Source organism: Pleurodeles waltl, unplaced genomic scaffold, assembly GCF_031143425.1.
Source record: "Pleurodeles waltl isolate 20211129_DDA unplaced genomic scaffold, aPleWal1.hap1.20221129 scaffold_71, whole genome shotgun sequence".
Lineage (NCBI taxonomy): Eukaryota > Metazoa > Chordata > Amphibia > Caudata > Salamandridae > Pleurodeles > Pleurodeles waltl.
Window position 1 is genome coordinate 1,817,186 of NW_027150392.1, and position 19,977 is coordinate 1,837,162.

A 19,977-nucleotide genomic window follows, 5' to 3' on the forward strand; every position below is an offset into this window, starting at 1 on the left:
ATGGCTGGAAGAGAGAACAGGGATGCTGTTTCTCTTGAGTTGGAGCCGGGCAGGGATGCTGTCCTATGAGCTCCACACTAGGGCAGGGATGCTGTCCTAAGTGTTGTGAGGCAGTGCAGGGTTTCTGCACTAAAGTTTCTCTGGGAGGGTTGGAGGGATGCTCCATGTTAACTAAAATGGTGCTCTTTTTGTCACCAATGTTAGTTATCCCACAGAGAGGTACTTCTACCTCAGGGAGTCCAGCTTTGCCAGCTGATGATTCCCTTGGAACAGGTGCCACCCCAGGAGAGGTTTCTCCCACCACAGGAATGGTATCCTGAATGGTAGGGTGGTTAGGGGATACTGTGATACCCTTTTTACCTGTTGATGGAGAGGGATCCTGAGTTTTCAGGCCTTCTCTCCTTTGCTTTTTCATTTCAGTAGAAATGAGAGGGAACAATTCCTCAGGGATGCCCAGCATGGCTGCATGGGCATATAACTCTACATCAGCCCAACCTGAGGCCTCTAGGTCATTACCTAAGAGACAGTCTACAGGTAAGCTAGGTGATACCACCACCTGCTTAGGGCCAGTAACTCCACCCCAACTAAACTGAATTATAGCTAAGGGAAGAAACTTAGTGGAGTTATGGACATCAATAATCTTATACTGTTGTCCAATGATGTGTTGATCAGGGTGCACTAGGTTTTCAGTCACCAAAGTGATACTGGCACCTGTGTCCCTGTAGGCCAAGGCCTCAACACCATTTATTGAAACTGTCTGCCTGTACTTATCCATTGTAAGGGGACAAGCAGCCAGTGTGGCAAGGCCAATGCCACTAGGTGTGACAGAAACTGTCTTGGGACTGACTACCCCAGTTTCTATGATGGACCCATAAGTGAACCCAACTACACCCTTTGCTTGACTGTTGCCAGCAGTCCCACCACTAGTACCACTACTGCTAGGGGCACTAGAGCTTGATGTATTAGTGGTGGTAGGCTCAGGGGGTTTACCTGGACAGGACTTATCCCCTGGCCTATGGCCTCTGTTTTTACACACAAAGCACCAAGGCTTTTTAATGTGTGTGGGTTGAGAAGAAGAGGAAGAATTTGTTTTATCCCCACCCTCTGAAGAGTGTTTAAGATTTGAAGGGGGGTCTTTGGTTTTACCCTTATCCCCATGCTTATCTTGAGATTTTTCACCATCTTTCTTCTTATTGCCATCTTTGTCACCCCCTGTATGAACTTTTCTGTTCACCCTTGTTCTGACCCATTTGTCTGCCTTCTTTCCCAATTCTTGGGGAGAGGTCAGATCAGAGTCTACCAGGTACTGGTGCAACAAATCAGACACACAATTATTAAGTATATGCTCTCTCAGGATTGTGTTATACAGGCTTTCATAATCAGTAACTTTACTGCCATGTAACCAACCCTCCAAGGCCTTCACTGAATGGTCAATGAAATCAACCCAGTCTTGTGAAGACTCCTTTTTGGTCTCTCTGAACTTTATCCTGTATTGTTCAGTGGTTAAGCCATAACCATCCAGGAGTGCATTCTTAAGAACTGTAAAATTATTGGCATCACTTTCTTTCACAGTAAGGAGTCTATCCCTACCTTTTCCACTAAATGATAGCCATAGGATAGCAGCCCACTGCCTTTGAGGGACATCCTGTACAACACAGGCCCTCTCAAGTGCATCAAACCACTTGTTAATGTCATCCCCCTCCTTGTAAGGGGGAACTATATTGTGCAGATTCCTGGAATCATGCTCTTTTGCAGGATGACTATGGGGAATACTGCTGCTGCCACCATGGGTTTCTAAACCCAGTTTCTGTCTCTCCTTCTCTACTTCTAAAGTCTGTCTATCCAAATCCAGCTGTTGCTTCTTGAGCTTCAGTCTGGTTTGTTCCACTCTCAATCTATTGAGCTCCCTTTCTAACAATCTGTCATCAGGGTGGGTGGGAGGGACATGCCTTGAAACAGAAGTATGGTGAGAATATACAGAAGGAGACCTGTCCCTTACAGAAGCCACCTTAACAGCTTGGCTAACAGAAACATCACTACCAGTATGGTGAGAATAAATGCTTTTGCTATGATGTGAGACAACACTATTTATATGGTGTGGCTCATCATCATTACCAACTATGCTAGACTGTCTAGTAGTGGGCAGGCTAGGAAGTTTCTTTCCTGAATCTTTTCCTGGGGGAGTCCCTGGATCAGATTGAGAACCATTAGCTACTTTTTCAACAGATTGGGCACTTATGGCCTTATCCTGTACTCTAAGCATGTTAATTAACAGTTCTAAGGAAGGATTCTTCCCTACACTCAAACCTCTCTCTATGCAGAGATTCCTTGCTCCTTTCCAGCTAAGGTGATCATATGCAAGTTTGGACAGATCAACATTTTGGCCTGTGCCAGACATTTTTTAGAGAGAGTTAAAGTGATAGTAAAAGATAAAAAGTTTGTCAGAGCTTTTTAGAAAGACAGAGAAAAAAACGTTTTAAACTTTTTTGAACTTTTTAGAAAGTTAGAAGTACTTTTCAGCACTTAGAAAGAGTGAAAAGAGGAAATGCAAAACTTTTTGGCTATGTGTATATACACTGACCTTGTTTTGTATATTTTTCTCTTATGAAAAGTACAATGACAAGAGTGGTAAGTAGTCTCAAAGCACTTATCCCACCGCTGCACAACCAATGTAGGAGGCTGGACTGGCTTGTAGTGAGTACCAAGGGGTACTTGCACCTTGCACCAGGCCCAGTTATCCCTTATTAGTGTATAGGGTGTCTAGCAGCTTAGGCTGATAGATAATGGTAGCTTAGCAGAGCAGCTTAGGCTGAACTAGGAGACGTGTGAAGCTACTACAGTACCACTTAGTGTCACTTGCACAATATCATAAGAAAACACAATACACAGATATACTAAAAATAAAGGTACTTTATTTTTATGACAATATGCCAAAGTATCTCAGTGTGTACCCTCAGTATGAGGATAACAATTATACACAAGTTACATGTACACAATACCAAAAATATGCAGTATAGTCTTAGAAAACAGTGCAAACAATGTATAGTTACAATAGGATGCAATGGGGAAACATAGGGATAGGGGCAACACAAACCATATACTCCAAAAGTGGAATGCGAACCACGAATGGACCCCAAACCTATGTGACCTTGTAGAGGGTCGCTGGGACTATTAGAAAATAGTGAGAGTTAGAAAAATAACCCTCCCAAGACCCTGAAAAGTGAGTGCAAAGTGCACTAAAGTTCCCCTAAGGACAAAGAAGTCGTGTTAGAGGAATAATGCAGGAAAGACACAAACCAGCAATGCAACAACTGTGGATTTCCAATCTAGGGTACCTGTGGAACAAGGGGACCAAGTCCAAAAGTCACAAGCAAGTCGGAGATGGGCAAATGCCCAGGAAATGCCAGCTGCGGGTGCAAGGAAGCTTCTACTGGACAGAAGAAGCTGAGGTTTCTGCAGGAACGAAAAGGGCTATAGACTTCCCCTTTGGTGGACGGATCCCTCTTGCCTAGGAGAGTCGTGCAGAAGTATTTTCCCGCTGAAAGGATGCCAACAAGCCTTGCTAGTTGCAAATCGTGCGTGTGGCGTTTTAGGACGCTGCTGGGGCCCAGGAGGGACCAGGAGGTCGCAAATTGGACCTGAAGAGAGAGGGGACGTCGAGCAAGACAAAGAGCCCTCACTGAAGCAGGTAGCACCCAGAGAAGTGCTAGAAACAGGCACTACGAGGATGCGTGAAACGGTGCTCGCTGAAGTTGCACAAAGTAGTCCCACGTCGCCGGAGACCAACTTAGAAAGTCGTGCAATGCAGGTTAGAGTGCCGTGGACCCAGGCTTGGCTGTGCACAAAGGATTTCTGCCGGAAGTGCACAGGGGCCGGAGTAGCTGCAAAGTCGCGGTTCCCAGCAATGCAGCCCAGCGAGGTGAGGCAAGGACTTACCTCCACCAAACTTGGACTGAAGAGTCACTGGACTGTGGGGGTCACTTGGACAGAGTCGCTGGATTCGAGGGACCTCGCTCGTCGTGCTGAGAGGAGACCCAAGGGACCGGTAATGCAGCTTTTTGGTGCCTGCGGTTGCAGGGGGAAGATTCCGTCGACCCACGGGAGATTTCTTCAGAGCTTCTGGTGCAGAGAGGAGGCAGACTACCCCCACAGCATGCACAAGCAGGAAAACAGTCGAGAAGGCGGCAGGATCAGCGTTACAGAGTTGCAGTAGTCGTCTTTGCTACTATGTTGCAGGTTTGCAGGCTTCCAGCGCGGTCAGCAGTCGATTCCTTATCAGAAGGTGAAGAGAGAGATGCAGAGGAACTCGGATGAGCTCTTGCATTCGTTATCTAAAGTTTCCCCAGAGACAGAGACCCTAAATAGCCAGAAAAGAGGGTTTGGCTACCTAGGAGAGAGGATAGGCTAGCAACACCTGAAGGAGCCTATCACAAGGAGTCTCTGACGTCACCTGGTGGCACTGGCCACTCAGAGCAGTCCAGTGTGCCCGCAGCACCTCTGTTTCCAAGATGGCAGAGGTCTGGAGCACACTGGAGGAGCTCTGGACACCTCCCAGGGGAGGTGCAGGTCAGGGGAGTGGTCACTCCCCTTTCCTTTGTCCAGTTTCGCGCCAGAGCAGGGCTAAGGGGTCCCCTGAACCGGTGTAGACTGGCTTATGCAGAATTGGGCACCTCTGTGCCCAACAAAGCATTTCCAGAGGCTGGGGGAGGCTACTCCTCCCCTGCCTTCACACCATTTTCCACAGGGAGAGGGTGTCACACCCTCTCTCAGAGGAAGTTCTTTGTTCTGCCATCCTGGGCCAGGCCTGGCTGGACCCCAGGAGGGCAGATGCCTGTCTGAGGGGTTGGCAGCAGCAACAGCTGCAGTGAAACCCCAGGAAGGGCAGTTTGGCAGTACCAGGGTCTGTGCTACAGACCACTGGGATCATGGGATTGTGCCAACTATGCTAGGATGGCATAGAGGGGGCAATTCCATGATCATAGACATGTTACATGGCCATATTCGGAGTTACCATTGTGAAGCTACATATAGGTAGTGTCCTATATGTAGTAGACGCGTGTAATGGTGTCCCCGCACTCACAAAGTTCAGGGAATTGGCTCTGAACAATGTGGGGGCACCTTGGCTAGTGCCAGGGTGCCCTCACACTAAGTAACTTTGCACCTAACCTTTACCAGGTAAAGGTTAGACATATAGGTGACTTATAAGTTACTTAAGTGCAGTGTAAAATGGCTGTGAAATAACGTGGACGTTATTTCACTCAGGCTGCAGTGGCAGGCCTGTGTAAGAATTGTCAGAGCTCCCTATGGGTGGCAAGAGAAATGCTGCAGCCCATAGGGATCTCCTGGAACCCCAATACCCTGGGTACCTCAGTACCATATACTAGGGAATTATAAGGGTGTTCCAGTAAGCCAATGTAAATTGGTAAAATTGGTCACTAGCCTGTTAGTGACAATTTGTAAAGAGAGAGCATAACCACTGAGGTTCTGGTTAGCAGAGCCTCAGTGAGACAGTTAGGCATCACACAGGGAACACATACCTATAGGTCACAAACTTATGAGCACTGGGGTCCTGACTAGCAGGGTCCCAGTGACACATAACAAACATACTGAAAACATAGGGTTTTCACTATGAGCACTGGGCCCTGGCTAGCAGGATCCCAGTGAGACAGTGAAAACACCCTGACATACATTCACAAACAGGCCAAAAGTGGGGGTAACAAGGCTAGAAAGAGGCTACTTTCTCACATGTAGGAGGAGGTTTAATCACACTCTATTGAGAGTGAAGCAGTGCTGTAGGAGGAGGAGGTGTGGTCCTTACCTGTGCAGTTCACGGCTGCAAACCTCCCGTCATAACAAAAGTTCTGTATCCTGGTGCTGTAGGGACACTGCCGCAGGCTGCCTTCATCTCCTCTGCACTGGACATCAGTAATCGAAACTGCGTCAATTATTGCTGCCCCGAAGGCTGAGGCTGGAGGGACTGAATAGGGAACTCCACATCCCAGCTCCTGACACACCACAGCAGCGTCCTGCAGGTCCCATTGGCTGTCACAGACTCTTTCCCATCGGCCAATCACCATCACCTGTAAAAGCCCAGCACAGGGGGCTTTGGAGCCTGTCAGTCGAACACGAGCGATGTAGGCTGCTAAGAAACAGAATATATTTATAGTTACACATTAATGTTATTTATTCCCTGTTTTCATTAATATTGTTCCACTGACTGCCAAGAATAGAGGAACACAGCGACAGAGACAGGACAAGAAAGCGGTGTTAATCACTCTTATACAGACTTTGATTTCTCCTGAGGTCAGAGGTCAGCTCCCATCATCCTGTTCTTTGTTAATAAATGCCTCTAAAGTGTTCACACCTCAATCTCGTTACATATAATTGAGGAGAAAGCACATGATGGGAAACAACCACACAACAGATTAGTCTCCCAGGATTTGTGGCATAATCCTGCACTCAGTGGGACTTCAGTGGTGAGAAAGTAGATTTCATTCACACACTGACTTCCCATGCATTCTTGGGCAGACAGTGGTCTGAGGCTGGCGGATGGATATTCTGGCTTCTCTCCAAGATTGTACCTTGTCCTTGTCAGTGGTTGAAAATCTTACACATTTACACATTTGAGTTTTATTAACGCGTCAGCAGCTATTGTTCTGGGTCAAGTTGTCCTGGGCAGAGGATTTTACCCGATTCTTCCATTTCCAATCAACCATTTTCAGTGCATCAGGCAAGACGATACAAGAATTATGCAAATAAAATATAAAAATGCGCAACACAAAACATTAAATTGTAGGAATTTCTGACACAGAACTTTTAAAAACGAAAGTCAAGGAGAGGGGTTGGGATATTCACAGGACTTAAACTGCTGTCACACACATTAGAGTGGCATTGAGAGAGAAAGCAAGAGAAAGTATGTTGACAAGAAGAGTAGGGGATGCACTAAAAAATACTTTTCAAGTGGAGAAGAAACGTAACCAATGGAATGGAATGGATATGATAACCCCATATTGAACTTGGCCCTTTCTGCAGGGTCATCTCCACATTTGGTGCCTTCACCCTCGTGTTTTCTGAACCCATTTTTGTTGGTTTTTAGGACTCTCCCTCTGCTAACCAGTGCTAAAGTGCTCTCTTCCTTTAAACATGGTGGAATTTGCTCACAACCAATTGGCATTTTTAATGTACTTATAGGTCCCTAGTAAAGTACCACTGCATGTACTCAGGGCCTGTAAATTAAATGCTGCTAGTGGGCCAGAAGCGCATGAGAGACTTTTTCCACATGATGTTGGGCTGCCTGGTCAATGATACTGGCTGAACATAATCAGGACCTTCTTGAAGGTGCTGCGCCTGACATTGAGGCTTCCCCAAAAATTGCCCTGCTTGGTCTCCTGGACAACCTGGCTAGCCAAAGGGGTGACAGACCTCTGGTAGGTCTGGGAACGCTACTGGCAAAATGGGGCCTTACCAAGCATGAGAAGGTGCCAGATGCCCCCCACCGTTCCCCCCCAACTGAGGAAATGGAGAACAGGTATAGTCAGATGTGTGAAATTAGAAGAGCTCATCTACTTAGCACATAGATGCCGCAAGAAACATTCCAAAATTTGAGGGAAAATGGTGGAAATACCACAGAGTCAGCTTGGGGAGCGCCTATGATGAGGGAAGAGGTTCCACACAGAGGGGAGATTTACTGTCTCTGGCCCCTGGGGGGCCCTTTTAGGGACTGCAAAGTGTGTTCGTTTCCTGTGCTGATGTTACCAAAAGGAATAAAGTGTCAAAAAAAAAGTCTGACTACTTTGTGCCAAACTACTAGAGCGTTAAGCACAGGTTTATTTAGGATTTATTTGTGACTTCAACCTGACAAGAATTGTGGTAGCTGCTTGAGTAGGGTTTCACCCCCCACAACCAGTAACCCAATTTCCCACATCTGAGGAGATATATTATAGTGATGGAATGTGCCTATGTGTACCGTCCTTGCAAAGACAGAGATGGAGATTTGTGAGGGTACGTTGTAAGTTCTAGCTCACCAGCTCACTCTACTAAACAAGCAGGCAATTCCTCCCCGAAGGTGATCGCTTAATAGCTGTGTAGCCTGTTTGTCAGTGTGTTTGACTGTGTCTACTGGGATCCTGCTACCCAGGCAGCCTGGCGGTGTAGACGGTTTGACCATGGCAGCTCCGCCACGGTCATAATGTCACGGTCGGATCGCCACTTTGGCGGCGGTCTGACCGCGACCGTGACCCGAGCGGTCTAGTGATCGCCAGGGTCATAATGAACCCCTTAGTCTCTAATGGTATTTTTGGTATTGTGTCATTAAAATAAAGTACCTTTATTTTTCTAACACTGGGTATTTACTTTCATATGTATGAGTACTGTGTGGCTACAGTGGTATTGAATGAGCATTGCATGTCTCCTAGTTAGGCCTTGGCTGCTCATCCACTCTACCGCTAGAGAGCTTCTAGACACTGTCTACATTTCACTAATAAGGGATAACTGGACCTGGTATAAGGTGTAAGTACCTTAGGTACCCATTACAAACCAGGTCAGCATCTTACATTGATGGCAGCGGTGGGATAAGTACTTGCAATTGCCTTATCACTATGTCACCGGTGCTTTACACTGGAAAGATTGCTCTGATACCTAGAGCTATACACTATACCTAGTGCAAAAACACAAAAAGGTTTTTTTTCTCTCTTGTTAGGTAGAGTAGGTTACCTCACTTACACTACATTACCACTCATACCACACCATGTCGACAGCTGAACTTAACTCTGAGGTAGTAAACCCTCAATATGAGGACCTCACCTTTAAGAAGTTAAGGGAGATATGTTCAAAGAGGAAGCTAGGTGTGGGGAAGAACCCAAGCAGGGAGTTCGTATTGAACCTCCTTCTCCAGGCTGAACAGGGCAAGACTGGTAGTCAGGAGGAGGAGGAGGAACCTTCTACAACCTTAGAGATAGAAAAGGAGCTTCCATCTTCTGGCGAGGGTACTTCCAAGGATGGAGTACCTAGCAAACCCTCTAGTGTTTCTGGGAGTGGGAGTGGGAGGGGTAGTCACACAATCAGGGCTCCCTTCACTTCCAAAAGGCAGGTAGTCAGGGTTACTAAGCCTAGGGAAAGATCTGCTTCTGCACATTCCCATATCACCTCAGTTTCTGAGGGATCCCATGGTTCCACTCCAGGTGAATGCTCCTTAGATAGAGAGCTCAGAAAGCTGAGGGTGGAGGAGGCCAGGCTGAGGCTGCAGCAGCAACAGCTAGCCCTAGATAGGAAGGCCTTAGCTGTGGAAAGGGAAAGGCAGGGGTTGGGTTAGCACCCCATGGTGGCCGCAGCAGTTTCAGGAGTTATGGAGTTAGGGAGAACACCATTGACTCCAGAAACTTACACAAAATTGTTCCCCCATACAAGGTGGAGGATGACATTCACAAGTGGTTTTCTGCACTTGAGAGGGCCTGCAAAGTTCAGAGGGTCCCTCATAGGCAGTGGCCTTCTAATCTGTGGTTGCCCTTTTCTGACAAGGGGAGGGATAGACTTCTCACTGTCAGAGAAGAAGACTCAGACAACAACAGTATTCTTAAGAATGCACTCTTGGATGGGTATGGCTTAACCACTGAAAAATAAAGGATAAAGTTCAGAGACACCAGAAAGGAGTCATCACAAGATTGGATAGACTTTGTGGACTGTTCTGTGAAGGCTTTAGAAGGTTGGTTACATGGCAGCAAAGTGTCTGACTATGAGGGTCTACATAATCTAATTCTGAGACAGCATCTTTTGGATAGCTCTGTATCTGATTTGTTGCACCAATAATTGGTAGACTCAGATCTGACTTCTCCCCAAGAATAGGGAAAGAAGGCTGACAAATAGGTCAGAACACGGGTGAGCAGAAAAGCTCATACAGGGGGTGACAAAGAAAAGAAGGATGGTAAGTCTGGTGAAAAGGCTGGGGAGAAAGAAAAAAGTAAGGATTCCCAGTCAATTTCAAACAAAACCTCTGGGGGTGGGACTAATACCTCTTCCTCTTCTTCACAAAATAAAAAGCCCTGGTGCTATGTGTAGGAAAGTACCATCTTGCCTGGCATGTTACCCCCATTTTTCACTGTATATATGTTGTTTTAGTTGTATGTGTCACTGGGACCCTGCCAGCCAGGGCCCCAGTGCTCATAAGTGTGCCCTGAATGTGTTACCTGTGTTATGACTAACTGTCTCACTGAGGCTCTGCTATCCAGAACCTCAGTGGTTATGCTCTCTCATTTCTTTCCAAATTGTCACTAACAGGCTAGTGACCAATTTCACCAATTCACATTGGCATACTGGAACACCCTTATAATTCCCTAGTATATGGTACTGAGGTACCCAGGGTATTGGGATTCCAGGAGATCCCTATGGGCTGCAGCATTTCTTTTGCTACCCATAGGGAGCTCTGACAATTCTTACACAGGCCTGCCACTGCAGCCTGAGTGAAATAACGTCCACGTTATTTCACAGCCATTTACCACTGCACTTAAGTAACTTATAAGTCACCTATATGTCTAACCTTTACCTGGTAAAGGTTGGGTGCTAAGTTACTTAGTGTGCGGGCACCCTGGCACTAGCCAAGGTGCCCCCACATGGTTCAGGGCAAATTCCCCGGACTTTGTGAGTGCAGGGACACCATTACACGCGTGCACTACATATAGGTCACCCTGGGAGGTGTCCAGAGCTCCTCCAGTGTGCTCCAGACCTCTGCCATCTTGGAAACAGAGGTGCTGCTGGCACACTGGACTGCTCTGAGTGGCCAGTGCCACCAGGTGACGTCAGAGACTCCTGCTGATAGGCTCCTTCAGGTGTTAGTAGCCTTTCCTCTCTCCTAGGTAGCCAAACCCTCTTTTCTGGCTATTTAGGGTGTCTGTCTCTGGGGAAACTTTAGATAACGAATGCAAGAGCTCATCCGAGTTCCTCTGCATCTCCCTCTTCACCTTCTGATAAGGAAACGACCGCTGACCGCGCTGGAAGCCTGCAAACCTGCAACATAGTAGCAAAGACGACTACTGCAACTCTGTAACGCTGATCCTGCTGCCTTCTCGACTGTTTTCCTGCTTGTGCATGCTGTGGGGGTAGCCTGCCTCCTCTCTGCACCAGAAGCTCCGAAGAAATCTCCAGTGGGTCGACGGAATCTTCCCCCTGCAACCGCAGGCACCAAAAAGCTGCATCACCGGTCCCTTGGGTCTCCTCTCAGCACAACGAGCGAGGTCCCTCGAATCCAGCGACTCTGTCCAAGTGACCCCCACAGTCCAGTGACTCTTCAGCCCAAGTTTGGTGGAGGTAAGTCCTTGCCTCATCTCGCTGGGCTGCATTGCTGGGAACCGCGACTTTGCAGCTACTCCGGCCCCTGTGCACTTCCGGCAAAAATCCTTTGTGCACAGCCAAGCCTGGGTCCATGGCACTCTAACCTGCATTGCACGACTCTCTAAGTTGGTCTCCGGCGACGTGGGACTCCTTTGTGCAACTTTGGCGAGCACTGTTTCACGCATCCTCGTAGTGCCTGTTTCTGGCACTTCTCCGGGTGCTACCTGCTTCAGTGAGGACTCTTTGTCTTGCTCGACGTCCCCTCTCGCTGCAGGTCCAACTTGAGACCTCCTGGTCCCTCCTAGGCCCCAGCAGCATCCAAAAACGCCAAACGCACGATTTGCGTGTAGCAAGGCTTGTTGGCGTCCTTCCGGCGAGAAAATACTTCTGCACAACTCTTCAAGGCGAGAGGGATCCGTCCACCAAAGGGGAAGTCTCTAGCCCTTTTCGTTCCTGCAGAAACCTCAGCTTCTTCTATCCAGTCGAAGCTTCTTTGCACCCGCAGCTGGCATTTCCTGGGCATCTGCCCATCTCCGACTTGCTTGTGACTTTTGGACTTGGTCCCCTTGTTCCACAGGTACCCTAGATTGGAAATCCACAGTTGTTGCATTGCTGGTTTGTGTCTTTCCTGCATTATTCCTCTAACACGACTACTTTGTCCTTAGGGGAACTTTAGTGCACTTTGCACTCACTTTTCAGGGTCTTGGGGAGGGTTATTTTTCTAACTCTCACTATTTTCTAATAGTCCCAGCGACCCTCTACAAGGTCACATAGGTTTGGGGTCCATTCGTGGTTCGCATTCCACTTTTGGAGTATATGGTTTGTGTTGCCCCTATCCCTATGTTTCCCCATTGCATCCTATTGTAACTATACATTGTTTGCACTGTTTTCTAAGACTATACTGCATATTTTTGCTATTGTGTATATATATCTTGTGTATATTTCCTATCCTCTCACTGAGGGTACACTCTAAGATACTTTGGCATATTGTCATAAAAATAAAGTACCTTTATTTTTAGTATAACTGTGTATTGTGTTTTCTTATGATATTGTGCATATGACACTAAGTGGTACTGTAGTAGCTTCACACGTCTCCTAGTTCAGCCTAAGCTGCTCTGCTAAGCTACCATTATCTATCAGCCTAAGCTGCTAGACACCCTATACACTAATAAGGGATAACTGGGCCTGGTGCAAGGTGCAAGTACCCCTTGGTACTCACTACAAGCCAGTCCAGCCTCCTACATTGGTTGTGCAGTGGTGGGATAAGTGCTTGAGACTACTTACCACTCTTGTCATTGTACTTTTCATAAGAGAAAAATATACAAAACAAGGTCAGTGTATATACACATAGCCAAAAAGTTTTGCATTTTCCTCTTTTCACTCTTTTCTAAGTGCTGAAAAGTACTTCTAAAACTTTCAAAAAGTTCTTAAAAGTTTAAAAAAGTTTTTTTTCTGTCTTTCCAAAAAGTTCTGAAAACTTTTGTCTCTTTCTCTATCACTTTAACTCTCTCTAAAAAATGTCTGGCACAGGCCAAAGTGTTGATCTGTCCAAACTTGCATATGACAACCTTAGCTGGAAAAGAGCAAGGAGTCTCTGTATAGAGAGAGGTTTGAGTGTAGGGAAGAATCCTGCCTTAGAACTATTAATTAACATGCTTAGAGAACAGGATAAGGCCATAGGTGCCCCATCTGTTGAAAAAGTACCTAATAGTTCCCAATCAGATTCAGGGACTCCCCCAGGAAAAGATTCAGGAAAGAACCTTCCTAGCCTGCCCATCACTAGACAATCTAGCATAGATGGTAATGATGATGAGCCACACCATAGAAATAGTGTTGTCTCACATCATAGCAAAAGCATTTATTCTCACCATACTGGTAGTAATGTTTCTGTAAAGCAAGCTGTTAAGTTGGCTTCTGTAAGGGACAGGTCTCCTTCTGTTCATTCCCATCATAGCTCTGTTTCTAGAAATGTCCCTCCCACCAACCCTGATGACAGAATGTTAGAGAGGGAACTCAATAAGTTGAGGGTGGAACAAACCAGACTGAAGCTTAAAAAGCAACAGCTGGATTTGGATAGACAGTCTTTTGAATTAGAGAAGGAAAGACAGAAGTTGGGTTTAGATACCCATGGTGGCAGCAGCAGTATTCCCCATAGTCATCCTGCAAAAGAGCATGATTCCAGGAATCTGCACAAGATAGTTCCCCCTTATAAGGAGGGGGATGACATTAACAAGTGGTTTGCTGCACTTGAACGGGCCTGTGTTGTACAGGATGTCCCTCAAAGGCAGTGGGCTGCTATCCTATGGCTATCATTTAGTGGAAAAGGTAGGGATAGGCTCCTTACTGTAAAAGAAAATGATGCTAATAATTTCCAAGTTCTTAAGAATGCACTCCTGGATGGTTATGGCTTAACCACTGAACAGTACAGGATAAAGTTTAGAGAGACCAAAAAGGAGTCTTCACAAGACTGGGTTGATTTCATTGACCAGGCAGTGAAGGCCTTGGAGGGGTGGTTACATGGCAGTAAAGTTACTGATTATGACAGCCTGTATAACTTAATCCTGAGAGAGCATATTCTTAATAATTGTGTGTCTGATTTGTTGCACCAGTACTTGGTGGACTCTGATCTGACCTCTCCCCAAGAATTGGGAAAGAAGGCAGACAAATGGGTCAGAACAAGAGTGAACAGAAAAGTTCATACAGGGGGTGACAAAGATGGCAACAAAAAGAAGGATGGTAAGTCTTCTGACAAGGGTGGGGACAAATCTAAAAATGAGTCTTCATCAGGCCCACAAAAACACTCTGGTGGGGGTGGTGGGTCCAAATCCTCCTTTAATCAGAACAAGGAAAAGGAACCATGGTGCTATTTATGTAAAATAAAAGGCCATTGGACAACAGATCCCAGTTGTCCAAAGAAAGGCACCACAGCTCCTACCACTACAACCCCTACTGCTACACCTAGTGTCCCTACTAATAGCAGTGGTGGTGGGAGCAAACCTACTAATAGCCAATCCAAGGGAGTAGCTGGGCTCACTTTTGGTAATTTAGTTGGGGTTGGTCTGATTAGGGAGACCACAGAGGCTACTTTAGTCTCTGAAGGGGCTATTGATTTAGCCACTTTGGTAACTTGGAGAAGTACAAGCAACTAACCCTAATAAATGGTGTTGAGGTCCAGGCCTACAGGGACACAGGTGCCAGTGTCACAATGGTGATTGAGAAACTGGTGCACCCTGAACAACACATACTTGGACACCAGTACCAAGTAACCGATGCTCACAACATAACACAAAGCCACCCCATGGCTGTTGTAAATCTCAACTGGGGGGGGGTAACTGGTCCAAAGAAAGTTGTGGTAGCTTCAGATTTACCTGTAGACTGTCTATTAGGGAATGATTTGGAGACATCAGCTTGGTCTGATGTGGAGTTGGAGGCCCATGCAGCAATGCTGGGCATCCCAGGGCATATTTTTGCTTTGACAAGGGCTCAGGCCAAAAAGCAAAAAGGACAGGGAAGCTTGGATCCTGGAACAATGGACCAAGTGCTCCCTAAAGCTAGGGCTAGTAGAAGCAAACCACTTCCTACTATCCCTCCCTCTACAGTGGATTCTAATTCTGAGGAAGAAGAATTTCCACCCTGTGCAGAACCTGTACCAGAGGAGCTGGAAGCAGACACTGCTGAGCTTTTGGGTGAAGGGGGGCCTGCCAGGGAGGAGCTGAGTGTGGCACAGCATACCTGTCCCACACTAGAGGGTCTAAGGCAGCAAGCTGTCAAACAAGCAAATGGGGATGTCAGTGACTCTCACAGAGCTTACTGGGAGGACAACCTCTTGTACTCTGAAGCAAGGGATCCAAAACCTGGAGCTGCCAGGAGATTGGTGATTCCTCAGGAGTACAGAAAGTTCCTCCTAACTCTAGCCACACGACATTCCCTTAGTTGGGCATTTAGGGCAAATGAAAACTTGGGACAGGCTTGTTCCCTTGTTTCATTGGCCTAGAATGTCAGGGGACACAAAGGAATTTTGTAAGTCCTGTGAAACCTGTCAAGCCAGTGGCAAGACAGGTGGAACTCCAAAGGCACCCCTTATTCCACTGCCTGTGGTTGGGGTTCCCTTTGAAAGGGTAGGGGTTGACATAGTTGGCCCCCTTGACCCTCCTACTGCTTCAGGCAATAGGTTTATCTTGGTGGTAGTGGACCATGCCACCAGATATCCTGAAGCAATTCCTCTTAGGACCACTACTGCTCCTGCAGTGGCAAAGGCCCTCCTGGGAATCTTTTCCAGGGTGGGCTTCCCAAAAGAGGTGGTATCAGACAGGGGAAGCAATTTCATGTCTGCTTACTTAAAGGCCATGTGGATGGAGTGTGGTGTGACATACAAGTTCACCACACCCTATCATCCACAAACAAATGGACTGGTGGAGAGATTTAACAAAACTCTCAAAGGTATGATAATGGGACTCCATGAAAAACTCTGCAGGAGATGTGATATCCTATTACCTTGCCTCCTTTTTGCTTACAGGGAGGTTCCCCAGAAAGGAGTGGGCTTCAGCCCCTTTGCACTCCTATTTGGTCACCCTTTGAGAGGTCCTCTAACACTTGTTAAGGAAGGTTGGGAGCAACCTTTAAAAGCTCCAAAGCAAGTCATAGTGGACTATGTACTTGGCCTAAGATCTAGGATGGCTGAGTACATGAAAAAGGCCAGTAAAAACCTTCAGGCCAGCCAAGAGCTCCAGAAGCAATGGCATGACCAGAAGGCTGTTTTGGTTCAGTACCAACCAGGGCAGAAAGTGTGGGTCTTGGAGCCTGTGGCCCCAAGAGCACTCCAAGATAAATGGAGTGGACCCCACATAATTGTTGAGAAAAAGGGTGAAGTCACCTACTTAGTTGACTTAGGCACTGCCAGGAGTCCCCTTAGGGTGCTCCATGTCATTTGCCTGAAACCCTACTATGACAGGGCTGATCTCACCCTGCTCATGGCAACTGTTGAGGGACAGGAAGAAGAGAGTGACCCTCTCCCTGATCTCTTCTCTTCCACAGAACAAGATGCTCTAGTGGAAGGTGTAGTTTTGGCAGATTGTCTTACTGCTGAACAGAAAGACCACTGCATAAATCTCCTGGGTCAGTTTTCTGAACTCTTCTCTACTGTGCCAGGTACCATTTCTTGGTGTGAGCACACTATAGATACTGGAGACAGCTTGCCTATCAAAAGTAAGATCTATAGGCAGCCTGACCATGTCAGAGACTGCATAAAGCAAGAGGTACAGAAAATGCTAGAACTGGGAGTGGTTGAGCACTCTGAAAGTCCATGGGCCTCTCCTGTGGTACTTGTACCAAAACCTCATTCCAAGGATGGAAAGAAGGAAATGCGGTTTTGTGTAGACTACAGAGGTCTCAACCAGGTAACCAAAACTGATGCTCACCTTATACCCAGGGCAGATGAGCTAATAGATACACTGGCACCTGCCAAGTATCTAAGCACTTTTGATTTGACTGCAGGGTATTGGCAGATCAAATTATCAGAAGATGCAAAAGCAAAAACTGCATTTTCAACCATTGGCGGCCATTACCAATTCTCAGTAATGCCTTTTGGATTGAAAAATGCACCTGCCACTTTTCAAAGGTTGGTGAATACAGTCCTGCAAGGGCTGGAAGCTTTTAGTGCAGCATATCTAGATGATATAGCTGTCTTCAGCTCCAGCTGGGATGATCACCTGGTCCACCTATGGGAAGTTTTGGAGACCCTGCAAAAGGCAGGCCTCACTATCAAGGCTTCAAAGTGCCAGATAGGGCAAGGGAAGGTAGTTTATCTGGGACACCTGGTAGGTGGAGAACAGATTGCACCACTTCAGGGGAAAATCCAAACTATTATAGATTGGGTTCTACTACTCAAACTCAAGTGAGAGCCTTTTTAGGCCTCACTGGGTACTATCGGAGGTTCATAAAGAACTATGGCTCCATTGCAGCCCCTCTTAATGACCTCACATCTAAGAAAATGCCTCAGAAGGTGTTATGGACAGCAAACTGTCAGAAAGCTTTTGAGGAGCTGAAGCAGGCCATGTGCTCTGCACCTGTCCTGAAAAGCCCCTGTTACTCCAAGAAATTCATTGTCCAAACTGATGCATCTGAATTAGGGGCAGGGGCAGTCTTATCACAACTTAATTCTGAGGGCCAGGATCAACCTGTTGCTTTTATCACTAGGAGGTTGACCCCTAGAGAAAAACGTTGGTCTGCCATAGAGAGGGAGGCCTTTGCTGTGGTCTGGGCGCTGAAGAAGTTGAGGCCATACTTGTTTGGCACTCACTTCATTCTTCAGACAGACCACAAACCTCTACTTTGGCTAAAACAAATGAAAGGTGAAAATCCTAAATTGTTGAGGTGGTCCATATCTGTAGGAGGCTGGACTGGCTTGTAGTGAGTACCAAGGGGTACTTGCACCTTGCACCAGGCCCAGTTATCCCTTATTAGTGTATAGGGTGTCTAGCAGCATAGGCTGATAGATAATGGTAGCTTAGCAGAGCAGCTTAGGCTGAACTAGGAGACGAGTGAAGCTCCTACAGTACCACAAGTGTCACTTGCACAATGTCATAAGAAAACACAATACACAGTTATACTAAAAATAAAGGTACTTTATTTTTATGACAATATGCCAAAGTATCTCAGAGTGTACCCTCAGAGTGAGGATAGCAAATATACACAAGTTATATGTACACAATACCAAAAATATGCAGTATAGTCTTAGAAAACAGTGCAAACAATGTATAGTTACAATAGGATGCAATGGGGACACATAGGGATAGGGGCAACACACACCATATACTCCAAAAGTGGAATGCGAACCACGAATGGACCCCAAACCTATGTGACCTTGTAGAGGGTCGCTGGGACTATTAGAAAATAGTGAGAGTTAGAAAAATAGCCCTCCCAAGACCCTGAAAAGTGAGTGCAAAGTGCACTGAAGTTCACCAAAGGACAAAGAAGTCGTGATAAGGGAATAATGCAGGAAAGACACAAACCAGCAATGCAACAACAATGGATTTCCAATCTAGGGTACCTGTGGAACAAGGGGACCAAGTCCAAAAGTCACAAGCAAGTCGGAGATGGGCAGATGCCCAGGAAATACCAGCTGTTGGTGCAAAGAAGCTTCTACTAGACAGAAGAAGCTGAGGTTTCTGCAGGAACGAAAAGGGCTAGAGACTTCCCCTTTGGAAGACGGATTCCACTCGCCGCGGAGAGTTGTGCAGAAGTAATTTCTCGCCGAAAAACCGCCAACAAGCCTTGCTAGTTGCAAATCATGCAGTAAGTGTTTTTGGATGCTGCTGTGGCCCAGGAGGGACCAGAATGTCGCAAATTGCGTCAGAAGAGAGAGGGGACATCGTGCAAGACAAGGAGCTCTATCAACAGCAGGTAGCACCCAGGGAAGTGCCAGAAATAGGCACTACAAGGATGCGTGAAATGGTGCTCACCCGAAGTTACACAAAGGAGTCCCACGTCGCCGGAGACCAACTTAGAAAGTCATGCAATGCAGGTTAGAGTGCCGTGGACCCAGGCTTGGCTGTGCACAAAGGATTTCCGCCGGAAGTGCACAGGGGCCGGAGTAGCTGCAAAAGTCGCGGTTCCCAGCAATGCAGTCTGGCGTGGGGAGGAAAGGACTTACCTCCACCAAACTTGGACTGAAGAGTCACTGGACTGTGGGGGTCACTTAGACACAGTTGATGGATTCGAGGGACCTCGCTCGTCATGCTGAGAGGAGACCCAAGGGACCGGTAATGCAGCTTTTTGGTGCCTGCGGTTGCAGGGGGAAGATTCCGTCGACCCACGGGAGATTTCTTTGGAGCTTCTAGTGCAGAGAGGAGGCAGACTACCCCCACAGCATGCACCACCAGGAAAACAGTCGAGAAGGCGGCAGGATCAGCGTTACAGAGTTGCAGTAGTCGTCTTAGCTACTTTGTTGCAGTTTTGCAGGCTTCCAGCGCGGTCAGCAGTCGATTCCTTGGCAGAAGGTGAAGAGAGAGATGCAGAGGAACTCTGATGAGCTCTTGCATTCGTTATCTAAAGTTTCCCCAGAGACAGAGACCCTAAATAGCCAGAAAAGAGGGTTTGGCTACCTAGGAGAGAGGATAGGCTAGCAACACCTGGAGGAGCCTATCAGAAGGAGTCTCTGACGTCACCTGGTGGCACTGGCCACTCAGAGTAGTCCAGTGTGCCAGCAGCACCTCTGTTTCCAAGATGGCAGAGGTCTGGAGCACACTGGAGGAGCTCTGGACACCTCCCAGGGGAGGTGCAGGTCAGGGGAGTGGTCACTCCCCTTTCCTTTGTCCAGTTTCACGCCAGAGCAGTGCTAAGGGGTCCCCTGAACTGGTGTAGACTGGCTTATGCAGAATTGGGCACATCTGTGCCCATGAAAGCATTTCCAGAGGCTGGGGGAGGCTACTCCTCCCCTGCCTTCACACCATTTTCCAAAGGGAGAGGGTGTAACACCCTCTCTCAGAGGAAGTCCTTTGTTCTGCCATCCTGGGACAAGCCTGGCTTGACCCCAGGGGGGCAGAAACCTGTCTGAGGGGTTGGCAGCAGCAGCAGCTGCAGTGAAACCCCAGGAAAGGCAGTTTGGCAGTACCAGGGTCTGTGCTACAGACCACTGGGATCATGGGATTGTGCCTA

General features: G+C 47.2%; 1 protein-coding gene across 1 annotated transcript in view; it reads right to left on the reverse strand.

The window, feature by feature from the left end:
- The window catches only part of LOC138280280 (CD5 antigen-like), a 292,088-nt gene that overhangs the window by 204,516 nt on the left and 67,595 nt on the right, over positions 1–19,977 (reverse strand). The window contains exon 3 of the mRNA XM_069219470.1: positions 5,819–6,142. Within this exon, the coding sequence (XP_069075571.1) occupies positions 5,819–6,142 (324 nt within the window). The remainder of the gene's footprint in view (positions 1–5,818; positions 6,143–19,977) is intronic.